At 36.2% G+C, this 15801-nt stretch overlaps 1 protein-coding gene and 1 pseudogene across 2 annotated transcripts in view; both read left to right on the top strand.

Moving 5' to 3' along the window:
• PTPN4 (protein tyrosine phosphatase non-receptor type 4) overlaps positions 1-15801 on the top strand; it is a 226346-nt gene that overhangs the window by 151825 nt on the left and 58720 nt on the right. For both annotated transcript variants that reach the window (XM_030324799.1, XM_030324797.1), the window contains exons 13-14: positions 6458-6526; positions 12996-13121. In XM_030324799.1, coding sequence (XP_030180659.1) covers positions 6458-6526; positions 12996-13121 — 195 coding nt within the window. The remainder of the gene's footprint in view (positions 1-6457; positions 6527-12995; positions 13122-15801) is intronic.
• On the top strand, positions 8774-8900 carry LOC115522690 (annotated as a pseudogene).

Genomic DNA, 15801 nt, shown 5'->3' with positions numbered 1-15801 from the left:
TAATTTCCATTATGTCTTTGTTAAACATTTACAAGAAAACTTTTCTTTGTTCTAAGACACCTTTATTTGTAAAAGCAAAGGTATCTTCTGCATGAACATGTAATTTATTGGTTTCCCTCACTATCCAAAAGTAGAATGTCCCTGTAAAACCTTTCATAAGCCAAATGGCATACATGAAGAAGCCATTACCATTAATCTATAATGGTAAACTTTTTTAGCATTCTCAGACCCCCAAAATTACCTCTCACAGGCTTTTCTTTTACCTGAGGACACATCTTGCTATTGAATACACAAAATAAATCAAGATAAAGCACAGATGCTCACACAGTTCAGAGCGTTGGTGGCTTACTGCTGAGATGCTGAGTGTAGTGCCTGGGAAGGAACTTGGGGCAGGGGTCGGGGGCAGTCTCGCTGCTTGTGGGGTGTGCTGCCTCTTCAGTGGCTCGCTGCAGAACAGATGCTGAGTGCTGGGTTTTCCTTATATTGTACAAGCATAGTGGCGTGACACAGGCTTACAAAAAGCAGGGGATACCTGTACTTTGCTTTTTTATGTATGAGTTTGTTGAACCCTTTATTATAAAGAGTTCAAAACAGCTGTTCTGCAAAAATTACATTTAGTCATTGAACAATAACCCCAAATTTCTTTTCCTAAAACTGTCTTATTACTATTTTATCTTTTCCTAAAAGAAACAGTCTTTGGGGGATAATTCTAAATTTGGAGAAATTCTGATTAATTTTGCCTCTGGAATTCTTACAAGACTCAGGAAAGCTAGTTTTTAAGTGCAGCCTGGTAAGAATCAGATAGAAAAAGTCATTCGTAATCTCTGCTAAAACAAGCGTTATCCATTTTTGTTTCTGCTTCATAAAATAATATTTTCCATCTTCAGTAAATAAAATCTTTCATCATTACGTGTTAGATTAATTCATGTTATATATTCATGCAGAAAATATTTAGATGTGGTCCAAAAAAGATTTGTATTGTAAATCTCAGAATTTATAAATGCCAGTTTGTAATCTCAGAAAAAATAACAGCATAAAGCTTAGTACAGGATATACTATTAAAAATATATGCTCCCCCACCCCCAGAGTAACCCCCAAATTCAGTAGCAACACTTAAACAGAATTAGAAAATTTTTAGCTACAAAAAAAGGTACAGCAGATTCTTTTTTTTTTTTTTAATTTTTTTTTTTAACATTTTATTTATTTTTTGAGACAGAGAGAGACAGAGCATGAACGGGGGAGGGGCAGAGAGAGAGGGAGACACAGAATCGGAAGCAGGCTCCAGGCTCTGAGCCATCAGCCCAGAGCCCGACGCGGGGCTCGAACTCACAGACCGCGAGATCGTGACCTGAGCTGAAGTCGAACACTTAACCAACTGAGCTATTCAGGCACCCCTCAAATTCTTTAATAGATGTAAAGCAGTTCAGGTTTTCTCTTTCTTCTCAGTAAGCTTTGGTAGTTCATGTTTTTCAAGGAATTTACCTGTTTTCTCTAAGTTGTTGAATTTTTTGGCATAAAGTTTATAGTATTCTTTTTAATATCTCTAGAATCTGTAATAATATCATTTCTTTCATTCTTGATTTTGGTAACTTGTACCTTCTCTCTTCTCTTTCCTTGATCTGTCTTTGCTAGAGGTTTATCAGTTTGGATTAAAAACTCTTAAACAGGGCACCTGGGTAGCTCAGTCGGTTAAGCATTTGACTTGATTTTGGCTCAGGTCATGATCCCGGGGGGTCTTGGGATGGATAGAGCCTGGGATCGGGCTCCGTGCTGAGTGTGGAGCCTGCTTAAGATTCTTTTTCTCTCTCTCTCACCCTCTGACTTTCTTCCCCACCTGACTTACACATGCTTTCTCTCTCTCTCTCTCTAAAAGAAATAGAAAACAAAAAACTTCTAAACATTGTTAATGCCAAATAAAACTTTATTCAGGCTTATGTGTAGCTGGGAGTCACCCTTTGTCTACCAAGTCTTCAAGGAAAAAAAAGTGACTGAAAAATCTTAAACTTACCAGTTTGCCATTCAAATCTAAAGTCAATAAACATTATCAAATATACAAAACCTCAGGGAATATAACATCTGTGAGTCCATCTAAAAAATAATGCTTTTTTAGGGGCTCCTGGGTGGCTCAGTCGGTTAAGCGTCCGACTTCGGCTCACGTCATGGTCTCGCGCTCTGTGAGTTCAAGCCCTGCATCGGGCTCTGTGCTGACAGCTCAGAGCCTGGAGCCTGCTTTGGATTCTGTGACTCCTCCCCTCTCTCTGCCCCTCCCCTGCTCATGCTCTGTCTCTCTCTGTCTCTCAAAAAATAAATAAATGTTAAAAAAAAATTTTTTTTAAATAATGCTTTTTAAAAAGATTTTATTTTTGGGTGATCTCTACCCCCAATGTGGGGCTGTAACTCACAGCCCTGATATCAAGAGTCACAAGCTCCTCTGACTAAGCCAGCCAGGTGCCCTCTAAAAATGTTTTAATAATAAAATTAACCCACAAGAGATAAGTCAACATGACTCAAGAAGAATCTTGGTAAAAGAACTAAGAATGAAGCTTAAGTCCTTTAAATATAGACCTAATCCTTGACAACTGTCAGAATTGTGACTATAGAGCAGAATTAAAATGCTATAAACTTTGATAAAGTGAAAATAACAATAGAACTAAGAAAACAAGAGAGTAGTCGAAGTACAAGAAACCATGTTAGCAAAAATTAAATGGTAACAACACCAACTCCTTAAACTTGTCCTGGTCTGTCTTTCTTACCATGTATATACATGTATTTATGAGTGGCAGTCTTTTTCTTCTTTCCGTTCGAGGGAAATTAGTTTAATACTGTTTTCGTGAAAAGTGGCGTATATTGCATAATCACACAGTTAATAGAATTATGTCCATTTTTGTAGCATTTTCTACGTATATAGAGAGTTTTAGAATGATTTTTACCACTCATAATGGAGATTATTTCTTAGGGATAAGACTGGCTAAGTTTTTTTAAAAAATCTTTTTGTTATGCTTTTCTGTATTGCTGAAATTACCTATAATGAGCCTGTATTCTCTTACCAATCAGCATTTTCTCATTGTTTAAAGATAACTATCCTGCTGTCAGAATTTGGTATTCTTAGATTATGGTATATTCATGTTGTTCTAGTAATAATACTAAACTCCTAATGAACCATATTATGGATAATATAAACTATAAACCTTTAATTGCTCCATCGTATTTCAATTTTTTTAAAAGTTTTATTTATTTAAGTAATCCCTACACCCCATGTGGGGCTCGAACTCATGACCCTGAGATCAAAAGTCACATGCCTTTTTGACTGATACAGCCAGGCCCCCCCATATTTCAGTTTTATCTTTATGTTTTTATTATGAAATTCAAGTTGTTAATCCAGCCTTTTGAGTAATAGTGTCTCATTTGAGTCCTCTTCGGTGGTAAATTAATGTATCAGGGAAACAAAGTCTTTTTGATTTTTCTAATAAAAGCAATTTAATTAAGGGAGTTGGTTACACAGGTATTAGGCTGGCAAAGCAAAAGTGAGAAAGAGGGTTATAGTGAAGTAACCAGGAGGAATGGATAATGCTTAAAGATCAGAAGCTTGTGTTACATCTAGGCTGGAGTCCATAAGCCTAGACCTGCTACTCCACTGTTAGAACCACTGTCACAGTCAGTTCTGGATCTGCCCAATAGGTGCTGCTTTGACCAGGGGTGGTATATAACATTGACAAGGTGTGATTTCTCTTAGTGTCCTATTCCCACTTCTGTTACAGCAGCTACCAGCATTTGTCAGTCTCCGGCTTTTGACTTACGTTTACTTTTTTTCTGATGGGAGATCAGAAAGTAGAGTAAGAGAAAGCCAGCTTACAAAGGAATCTAGAAAATAGTTTGCTGACTGGGAGCCTCCTATGAAACTTAGTGGATCATGGAAGAACAGGACTGAAGCCCATGACAGCTCAGTTAACATTAAATTAAATTAGCGTGTATAAGTAAACCATACATGTTTATAGTTGTAAGAGTTAAGTTTTGTTTGTAGTCCTTTCAAACTTTAAAAAATATATCCAAAGCACTTTAAAAAAATTTTTTTAATGTTTTATTTAGTTTTGACAGAGAGACAGAGCATGATCTGGGGAGGGGCAGAGAGAGAGGGAGACCCAGAATCCAAAGCAGGCTCCAGGCTCTGAGCTGTCAGCACAGAGCCAGACGTGGGGCTCGAACCCACTAACCGCGAGATCATGACCTGATCTGAAGTCAGATGCTCAACCGACTGAGCCACCCAGGCGCCCCTATCCAAATCACTTTTAAAAAAATGTTTATTTATTTATTTTGAGGGAGAAAGCACGAGCAGGGGAGGAGCAGAGAGTAAGGAAGAGAGAGAATCCCAAGCAGGCTCTGCTGTATCAGTGCAGAGCCTGACACTGGGCTCAATCCCACGACTGTAAAGCACTTTTTAATCATCAAAATGATCAATAATCTTATGATTGAGGTAGGAATGGCAGCATGACAGGTGTTTATCTGGACACAGTCCTGTCTGTACTGAGTATGCATTAAATAAAGATTTCTGTCTGTCATAATAAACAGTGGTTAGAAATACTAGAACTATTATAATACTTACAATATTGAAATATTATTTAGGCTAAGAGATGGAATTTGGAATATTAAACGATTTATTATTTCCTCCATGAATGTACCCAAACACACATCTTTATTATCTCTGTTCCAAAATATCGAAGGGATTAAAATCATTGTTCTAATGCGGAAATAGAAAACAATAATGAACCTCAACTCGTTACCTTGTTCACAATTGCAAGTATAGTTTATCCTTCTTAGAGGAAATATATTTTCTTAAGAAACTTCAACGTACCTAAGTTTAAAAATCATGGTTATGGGGCGCCTGGGTGGCGCAGTCGGTTAAGCATCCGACTTCAGCCAGGTCACGATCTCGCACTCCGTGAGTTCGAGCCCCGCGTCGGGCTCTGGGCTGATGGCTCAGAGCCTGGAGCCTGTTTCCGATTCTGTGTCTCCCTCTCTCTCTGCCCCTCCCCCGTTCATGCTCTGTCTCTCTCTGTCCCAAAAATAAATAAACGTTGGAAAAAAAAAAAAAAATTTAAAAAAAAAAAAATAAAAATAAAAATCATGGTTATGTTTTGGACTTTTCCTTTAAAACATCAACAGATAGGGGCCTCTGGGTGGCTCACTGGGTTAAGTGTCTGACTTCAGCTCAGGTCATGATCTCACGGTTTGTGAGTTCAAGCCTGGTGTGGGACTCTGTGCTGACAGCTCAGAGCCTGGAGCCTGCTTCGGATTCTGTGTCTCCCTGTCTCTCTGTTCCTCCCCTGCTTGCACTCTGTGTGTGTGTGTCTCTCTCAAAAATAAATATTTAAAAAAATTTTTTGAACTTCAACAGATAGACCATTCTGTTCACATTTATCTGTACTTATTTATGGAAGATGATCTTAAAATTGTTTGCTTTGCTTTGGAAACCTACATTTGGCTGCTTTTATATGAATTAGATATCTACAAATGTAAATGGTTCTATTTGATATACTAGACATTTATGTCTGTTCACACTTAAATAATATGATGTGTCAAGTAGCAAATTCTCTGAAAACCAAGTTTTTAGTAACAAATAAGTTCTGAACACCTTGGTTTACCATAGAGGAGGCTCTATTTCCATGCATAAACTGTGTGCCTGCTAGACAATTCAGCTTCAAGGCAAATTGTAGTGCCCAACTCCCAGTGATTTTTCAGTCCTTAGTTCCTCCCTGTTTATGAAAGTCCGGAGTTGCCTGTGTCTGGACAAGGAAGGATTTGAGAATATAACCAGTATTTGTATCTGTGATCGTTACCAGTAGACAAGGAAGAAAAGCCCAAGGAAAGAGCAGCTTTTTTTTTTTTTTTTTTAATTTTTTTTTTTCAACGTTTATTTTTTTTATTTTTGGGACAGAGAGAGACAGAGCATGAACAGGGGAGGGGCAGAGAGAGAGGGAGACACAGAATCGGAAACAGGCTCCAGGCTCTGAGCCATCAGCCCAGAGCCCGACGCGGGGCTCGAACTCACGGACCGCGAGATCGTGACCTGGCTGAAGTCGGACGCTTAACCGACTGCGCCACCCAGGCGCCCCAAGAGCAGCTTTTTAAGATTCCCTGTGTTCTCCTTCATTAAGGAGTGGTAGAGATACAGACCAACCTGTGGGGTGAGAGTGACAGTCATTCTCAAATAAAAGAAGTATCTAAAAATGAAGTGTCTGTGGAACACATCTTTGTTCATTAATTGGAAGAGCTATAAATAAGCTTCATCCATTCAGGTAGAGCTGGAATTCAGTCCATTCATTTCTTCTTCTTCTCTGCTCCCTTTTCTCTGCTACAAATTTGTCTCTTATGAAGTTGTAATATAATCATGTTGTATGTTGTTATTTTATCTTATAATTTTCCTTAAGGTTTTATTATTGTGCATGTTTATGTATTTCAGTGGGAGAACTGAAGTCCAGTCAGTTCAGTATGGCAAAGAAAAAGCAAATAAAGACAGGGTATTTGCAAGGTAAGCTGCCTCTATTTCAGTGTTTGAATTTTTTTAAAAGAAAGATTAAAATTACTAAAAACTCTTTTTCCAGATGTGATTACAGAATTATCACATGATCCTTTATTTAATTAAACAATAAATTATGTTGAGGGAGTAATGAAATAATTTGTCTAGTTTATTCATTGCCCCCCCCCCCCCACATTATTTTAATGTGAGCTAAATTAACCCTGTATCAAGCATTGTAGTTCTGACCAGGCTGAATCAAATACTACGTTATTCATGTAACATATTTGGGAAAGTTTATTTCCTTTATTTTTTTAACATTTTTGAAAAACATAATGATTGATTTCATGTATTATTCAGCCCATTTCCATTTTTTTTACATCATCTTGTTGAGAAAAGTTAATTTTGGGGGAGTGCCATTTAGTTATCTTCATATTTTTAGGAGCTATTGTTTTCAAGCAAGTTGAAACAACATGATGAAGTTTATGTTTTAGAAAATAGTTTTATGAGCAATGATGGAGAATGGATTGGAAGTAAGGACCCGGTGCTAAGAGACCAATTAGGTTATTGCAGTAATCCCAGTGAAAATAATGAAGGCCTGACCTAAAACATTGGTGATGAAATGGAGACTAGGGGCCAAATTTGAGGAATATTTTGCAGGTAGAACTAACAGAAGTTGTTAAATCACTTAGATGGAGGTGTGTTAGAGATAGGAGTATCTGGAGAGACCGTCAGATTTGAGTGACAGAAATGGACAAAGGGAAACAGGAAAGAGAACAAATTTGTAACAGAAAAAGTAGTTAACCTGGCACAAGTCTAGTTTGAGATCCGGGAGCAGCAGTCTAACAGGATTATCCAATAAGTGGGAGGGAGGAGGAGTGACCAAATTGGTGGCAGCAAATATTTATTGAGGACCTACTCTTCTGAGCGTGTGTCAGGTCCTGGGACTAGAATGAAGAACGGGACACACGTCTTAGCCCCCTGGAGCTTACATTCTGATTGGTGCAACAGATATCTAATGCAAGTAACGGATTGAGCCAGTGCAAGGCCGTGGAGCTGGAGCCTGCTTGTCATGTTTGAGGAAGAGTAGGCAGGCCAGTAAGGGAGCAGCAGTAGAGAACATGTTAGGGAGGTAAGCAGCAGCCAGAACTTGTATGACCCCATGTTCAAAATAGTAAGGACTTTGTATTTAAGGGAAAGCCAGTGGGGACTGAGAGCATTGAAGAGATATAAAGGGACTTGGACTTTTAAGAGTCTGGCAGAGTTGTTTTGTTTTATAGTGGTAATCTGAAGTATTTACAAATACCGTGATTTCTAGGATTTGCTTCAGAATCATTGGGGTGAGAGGGTTCAGGTAAATGTAGGGACGAATGAAACAAGGTTGACCGTAATGATAATTGTTGAACCTGGGTCCTGAATGCAGTGTTTATTAAATTATTCCCTCTACTTTTGTTTATATTTAAAGTGTTCCATAGTAAAATATGGGGGGTTAGGGGATCACTCTGGCTGCTGTGAGAGAATCCGTTGTATGGGCATGTGAGTGGAAAGAGGATAACCAGTTAACCTAAGAGTGGCTAACGTTTATTTTGTATTTATCTGGGCCAGGGAATTTTTGTGTATTATCTCACAGTCCCCATAGTTCAGTGAGGTAAATCCCATTACAGATGAGAAAACTGAGCACAGCACATTTGAATAATTTACCTGAAGTATTAAGGGATTCTCACACAGGCCTCCCTGTTCTTAGCCACACTTTTACCCTCTACAGAATAGGTTTGCTGTTCTGCATGAGATAGGTGAATGCTTGGCTGCTCTGTCTCAGAGATGTGAGAAACGACCTTTATTGTCTGTCTCCCCCACTAGAATGCAGGCTATATGAGGGTGGGAGTTTTATCTGTTTTTTTCACTGCATCAGACCCAGCTCTTTTAATAATGTGTGCAGTATGGTAGATGGCTTTTAAATGAGGCATGTTTTTTCAGTGGAAATGGCTTACAGAGGATAAGTCCTTAAAGAGTTCATGTGTTTGGTATCTCCTGTCATAGGAGGCATAAGAGTTTTAATAAATTTTAATGAGAAATTTTTGCTTTGGCTTTTATTTTAATTTTACCCTTAGCCTTTATCAAAAAGACCTTCCTGTTTTGTGTTTCTAGAGTAAAAGGAGTTTTTGGTTTTTTTCTTTTCTCCAAAAGTAAAAATTGTTTTATTTTTTTTTTTCTGCTCATAAAAGTGATACTTCATTATTTGTTAAAATTCCAAATGCCAGTAATTTTACCTGGCAGGGGAGATAACCATGATCGCAGAGATGGTTCTCTCCGGGAGAGGCTTGTCCATTGTGCTCAGGCCATTCTGATTCCTGCGGTTCCCCCAAACGTGGGAAACTCAACCGTGTTCGAGGTTTCCCCTGTCTAAAATAAAGAAAAGAAAAATAAATAAATTAAAATTCCAACATGCCAAATAACATAAAAAAAATTATGACGCAATACAATTACGTTAAATAATTTTTGGTACTTACTATTTAAGGTTTTGCCATGTGTATACTCACAGATATGAATCTGTATATATCTGACAAGGCTGAATCAAATATTACTACATATATATATATGCATATATATATATATATATATATATATATATATAATATAAATAGCTTACTCTTTGCCAGTGCTGTGCCCTGAGTGCTTAAACAAATGAGTAAAAAATAATATTGTAAGTTCCTTGGAGTAAGGACATTTGAAACAAAAAATTATTAAAACACGATTTTTATGTGTTTAAATAATAAAATTAACTTGCTTTTTTATCCGCCCCCCCCCCCCCTTCCATTCCTGGCTTACCCCCATCCTCTTTTGTGTGTGAATGATCTACTCAACAGGAAAACTGTCTGAAAATGCCTTGAAGGATTTAGCTGGTCAGGGTTATATAGCATTTTGCTGTCATACATTTACTTGAATTTGAATGATGTAGTTTATCTCAACATTTGTTCAATATTTTGAATTTGATTTATTGTTATATCTTGTTTTTTAGGTTTATGAGGGAAATATTGTCATTTTTCTATTAAATATAAATCTTAGCGTCATTAATGGTTATTTGGTTACTTGGTTATTTGGGAAGGGCGAAAAGAACAAAATAAGAACAAAGATGCCTACCGTAATAGACATGGCTACTGAAATTATTCAGAATCCTCGCTCTTACAGTCTTAGATACCCTTGTTTCCAGTTAGGAAGTTCTAAGCACCAGTATGAAGGTAAAATGTACAGAAAGTCCTTTTGAAATTATTTTCCTTGAAATTTCTCAAGAATAAAATAATTTACTTCCTATTAACTTTGTTGTTTTCATTTAAAATGTATCCTTTCGCTTAGTACTACGACTTATTGCACCACTCCCTCAGACTTGTTAAAATCAAAGCAAATATTTTTCTGATTCTTTTCTCTTAAAAATGCACCTAACAAGGGACTCCTGGGTGGCTCGGTCGGTTGAGCGGCTGACTTCAGCTCAGGTCGTGATCTCACAGCTTGTGGGTTCAAGCCCCGCGTCAGGCTCTGTGCTGACAGCTCAGAACCTGGAGCCTGCTTCGGATTCTGTTTCCCTCTCTCTTTGCCCCTCGCCCACTCGTACTCTGCCTCTCTCTCTCTCAAAAGTAAATGAAACATTAAAAAAAATTTTTTTTAATGCACATAACAAAATTCTTAGCTTTTTTCTTCTTTTCCTTACAAGAAGCTTGAATTTTTTTCTTGCTTGATATTTATAAAAATAGTGAACACAGTTTGATAACTAGTTCTACTGTAGTATGATATGAATATCAAATTATACATGTACTTACATATTAATATTATTATCACATGCAAAGTACTTTCTTTATAAGTGTTAATGTTTGAATATCTTGATCATGTGTGACTTTGAGAAATATGCACAATTATACCTGCATCCTAGCTCTTCATTTTGTATGTGCATTATTAAAATGGAAAATTGTGATAGGTTGTTTTATGAAACAAATATGCGTTATTTAAGGAATAGTAGAGCTAAAATTCCAATATAAGAAGTCCTAAATATCTGTCCCATATCATTTGTTATGTGGAATTCTATGAATCCTCCTTAAAATAAGTCCTTAGCAGGGACAAAGTTTTGTTTAGTGTTTATGACCCTTCCATCTCCAAAAGTCTAAGGCTTGTTTTTATAATATATCACAGCCTCACTGTGATGACCTGATGCATATCTACCAAAAAACTCTGATGGTTTTAGCAGTTATTAAGTTATTCTGTTAAAGTATTAGAGAATTCTGGAGTTCTTATCCACTTCTTAGAATTTTAGTTGGTGGTGTATAAATAGAACAGATTTCTTCTTCAACTTTTCATGTAAGGTCACTTTTTTCAGCAGTGATGAATATGTTAATATTTTTTCCCAGTCGCTCAACTCTTTTCATTGCTTTCACACTGTTTTAATTGTCATATAATATCTAAGAAGAAAGCAAAAGAATGTTCACGTGTAACAGAAAAATAAAGTGCCATGGTCAGAAAATATATTTACCACATTGCAAACACACTGATGAAGTGTGGTATTTTTTTCTCTGAAATTTCCACACTCAACAGGAAACATAGACAGCAAGCTTGAGTGGGTGGGTCTCTGAGGTTAAAGCTGTTAATAAAATTCTTGAAATTTAGTTTTAAGCGCAGAGCATTTCCAACCATGTTTAGTTTATTAACAACAGTTAAGTGTTCTGACGCTTTATACTACTAGGTGAGTATAATTGGATTTTTTCGTCTTCAAATGACTTTTTCCCTCTCTTCAAAAATGAAAGTAGTCAATCTAACTGTAGTTATGCAGTCTTACAGCTGACATTTAGTAGTCTAATATATGAGAAAGAATAGCTTATTAACTCTTGAGAGTTAACATTAATACAAGAGCAATAATTCTAGGGTTTCTTTTAATAATCTTTACTTCATTTTAAAAATCAAATGTATGAAATACCATCGCTTTTTTTCTTTTCCATCTTATTCTGACTAATAGGAATATTAGTTTGCATGGCACTATTAGGAGATTGGACTAAATGGTGTCCTGTGTTGTCTTCAAATAAGAAAAGCCTATAATTTGAATTCTTTTATGAAAAACTAAATCTGAGTCAGTGCCTATTTTTAAATCAATAACATTACATCTCTCTTACGAAATGTTCTAAGTTCTTAAATTAAGGAAATGTCATTAAGCCAAACTAAAAAAGGTTTGGGCTATGAATATACGAAATGAGGCACTTGTGTGGTTTGGATTCGTAAGTAATTTACGTTACTTGTGGTTTCATAAAATTAATAAACTAAAACATTGCACTGAAAATTTAGATACTCATAAATTATAAAATGCAGGATGTAGGGGAGGACCTAGGTTCATACATTATACTGGTAAATTTCAATATTTAGACATAGATACTTAACTGATTTGACTTATAGAAGGTTAAAACGAGGACCCTCCACTCATCATTTTAATACTTCCTACTGTGTCTGTAAATTTTATTAAATATTCTTGGTACGTGTACTGTGCTTTTTAGTCTATTCTGTATCTATGTGCTTCAGTGAATTTATTGCAATATAAAACTATCAGCTTGCAAGATCGTTTATTATGTGTTTTTATGTAAGTAGCTTACTTCCGTATATTAACCTTCGTATTAACTGTGCATGTCAAAAAAACTAGGTATTTAAGTAGATGTCATATATATTTCCATGAATTTTGGCCATTATCTGAATTTGAACATAAAAAAGACTTTAGTTGTTAACTTACCTAAATTCTAAAGATTTCTGATCTCTGCAGACTTCAGTATCTTTTCTGAAAAGATTACTTAGGTCTCATCTTTATTACTATGATAGCTGACAATATATAGATAGGTAATAAACATAGTCTTCTACTCCCTCCCATGAGACAGAATAGTTAACCTTCTAAATGATGTTTTTTGGAAAAACAAAACAAAGAAAAAAAAATCCACTGTCCTATTATGAATAAAATGGAAAAAATACATAATTATCCTTTTTGCCATGTCCTCTGTTGAGGCAGAGGATCAGGGTTTGGGTTTAAGATTTAAGGATATTCAGGAGATAATATGCTAGCAGTTGTTTAATATATCACAAGATGACTTAGAATTTCAGAAACTCTGGAATAGGCAATATTTATAGTATTCATATATGAGATAACTTGGTAGCCAACTGTTCCTTTGCTTTTTTCCTTTCTTCCTTTTCTTGTTTCTTCTCTTTTTCTCCTCTTTTCTCCTCTCTCTCCTCTTTCCTTTCTTCCTCTTTCTTTCCTATTCTCTCTTCTACTCTTAGCGTGTCTTTCCTTCCTTCTTCATACAAAGCAGATTTAATTTCTTAGGAAATTATGAGGTATATAGCTGCCAAATGCATTAATTTCCTTTAAGTAAACTATTTTTATTCATCTAGAATATGACAAATTCTAAGATTTGGTTTATAGTTGGAGGTATAAAAATGTTTACATACTAAATTATTTCTGCAGATCCCCAAGTAAGCCCTTGGCACGGAAATTAATGGATTGGGAAGTAGTAAGCAGAAACTCAATATCTGATGACAGGTTAGAAACACAAAGCCTTCCATCGCGATCTCCACCTGGAACTCCTAATCAGTAAGTACAGACTGACATCAGGTGTATATGTTGCTAATTTCTAAATTATTGACTGTGTTATTTCCATTGCCCAAAGATCGAAATATGTAAATCTTTACCTTTAAATCTTTTAGCCAGACATGATTTTTGTTGCTCCAGAGCATTATTTCCTCATAGCCTGCAGCTTATTGCATAAATGGCCTGGAAAAGCCTCAGTGAATGAGGGAGTAGAACATTGAACAAGGATGTTCACTATCCTATACAGTATGGGTCTCTAGCCAATAAATCAAGATCTATTAGTAGACTTACAATCTGGAAATAATGGTTATTACTGGCATAATCCTTTTTTATTGGCTGTCAAGCAGAATTTCTAGGGGAGCATATATTCTTTGAAAATGCTAAATGATTGTGATTATCTTACTTTATCTCTTACCCCAACCACTGTTTCACCACTTTCTGTGGTCTAGAAAAAGGGGTTTCCAACATAAGCTCCCACAAGCTTAGCTCTATCTATGCTAAGAAGCCTGTGTTACTCAGCACTTACTGTTTATATACTTCTATTATTTCCTACCAAAACTGTATGCTTTGATATAGATAATAGTAAGATAATCAGCTCGTACTGGCCAAAGTTGTTAATTTTATAATGTGTTAACAAATGTGTTGAATATGTGGATGTAACTAAATAATGATAAACACATCTCAGTATGTTCACAGACCTTGTTCAACCAAAAGGTTTAATACAAAATACTTGAATTTTTGTATGGAATATAATATTTGAATAAGTCTAACTTTAGAAATATTTTATACGCATTAATATCCAATAAGTGTGTAGTAAATTCTAGAAGTTGTGTCACCGATGGGTGTTTGTCAGCCCAAGAATAAGCTTCTACCATATTGAAAGTAAAGTATGTGCATAAATAGTTTGGTTCAGGGAACATTATCTCATACTTTAGTGTCTTCCTTTTTTTCTTTTAATGTTTATTTCTTTTTGGGAGAGCGAGAGAGAGAGAGAGCATGAGCAGGGGAGGGGCAGAGAGAGAAGACAGAGGATCCGAAGCAGGCTCCATGCTGACAGCAGAGAGCCCAGTTTGGGGCTCAAACTCCCTAACTGCGAGATCGTGACCTGAGCTGGAGTCGGATGGACGCTCATCCAGCTGAGCGCCCCCAGGCACCCCCGCTCAGTGTCTTCCTTACTGCTAGAAAAGATAGACTCAAAAGTTTCTATGTTTCTAATTGCAGATTGCTAAATTATCTTTTTTTATATATATAAAATACTGTATATATTCAGAGGCCTATCAACTGTTTGAAGAAAATTCAGAATCATCTTTTTTGGTCCCTTTTCCAGGCACTCATTTTTCCATTAAAAAAAATTTTTTTTTTAATATTTATTTTTGGAAGAGAGAGAGAGACAGAGCACCAGCAGGGGAGGGGCAGAGAGAGAGAGAGAGAGAGAGAGAGAGAGAGAGAAAGAGAGACACACAGAATCTGAATCAGGCTTCAGGCTCAGAGCTGCAAGCTGTCAGCACAGAGCCTGATGCCGGACTCGAGACTACGAACCGTGAGATCATGACCTGAGCTGAAGTCAGATGCTTAACTGAGCCACTCAGGCACCCCATCCATTTGTTACTAGTGCCACTAAATAATTACAGAAAATTGCAGAAAACACAAGAAATTGTGTGACAGAAGACACAGGAAAGATGATTGAGTTAATTAATTAGGAGTAGTTCTGATTAAATTTCCTGGTTAATGAAACAATTTTAATTTTATTTTATTTTTTAATGTATATTTTTGAGAGAGAGAGAAAGAGACAGAGTGCAAGCAGAGGAGGGGCAGAGAGAGAGGGAGACAGAGAACCTGAAACAGGCTCCAGGCTCCTAGCTATCAGCACAGAGCCCGATGTGGGGCTCAAACTCACAGACCATGAGATCATGACATGAGCCGAAGTCAGATGCTTAATCTACTGAGCCACCCAGGCACCCTAATGAAACAATTTTAGGTATGATCTGAAAAAGTTTTTTTCTCAATTCTAAAGAGACAGTACAGTGTGATGATTAAGAGCATAGGCCCTAGAGTCACTGTACGTTTGAACTTTGAACAAATTAATCTCTTTGTCCCATTTTTATCTTCAATAAAATTATAATAGCAGTGTCTTTTATGAGGGTTAAATCAGAGGATATATGTAAAATGCTTAGAACAATGCTTAGCACATAATAAGTGTTCAAATGTTAGTTATCATGATTAATAATAGTAATCAAAATAATTCATGTGACTATGTCACTTACAAGGATGGAATTATGTTATTCATTATCTATTTTTAGGAAGTAAAGGAAGTCCCATAAACAGAAACATTTATGAGGATTAAAAGAGAACTCAGACCAGAAGATATTTCTGAATTATTTATTCTTTCCCTTTATTTTATACAGGCAGACCTTGGAGATATTGCAGGTTTGGTTTCAGACCACTGCAATAAAGCAAGTCAAATGGATTTTTTTGTTTCTTAGTGCATGTAATGTTTACACTAAATGTGCAATAATAGCAATGTCTAAAAAATTAGTGTACATACTTTAAAAAATATTACTAAGAAGTGCTAACCACATTCTAAGTTTTCAGTGAGTCGTTATCACTGCTCACAGTTTACTATAACAAATATAATAATAATGATAAAGTTTGAAATAATGCAAGAATTCCAAAACATGGTAGA

This window comes from Lynx canadensis, chromosome C1, assembly GCF_007474595.2.
Source record: "Lynx canadensis isolate LIC74 chromosome C1, mLynCan4.pri.v2, whole genome shotgun sequence".
Taxonomy (NCBI): Eukaryota; Metazoa; Chordata; class Mammalia; order Carnivora; family Felidae; genus Lynx; species Lynx canadensis.
Note: the sequence above shows the minus strand (reverse complement) of the source record. Positions and strands in the feature narration are given on the sequence as shown.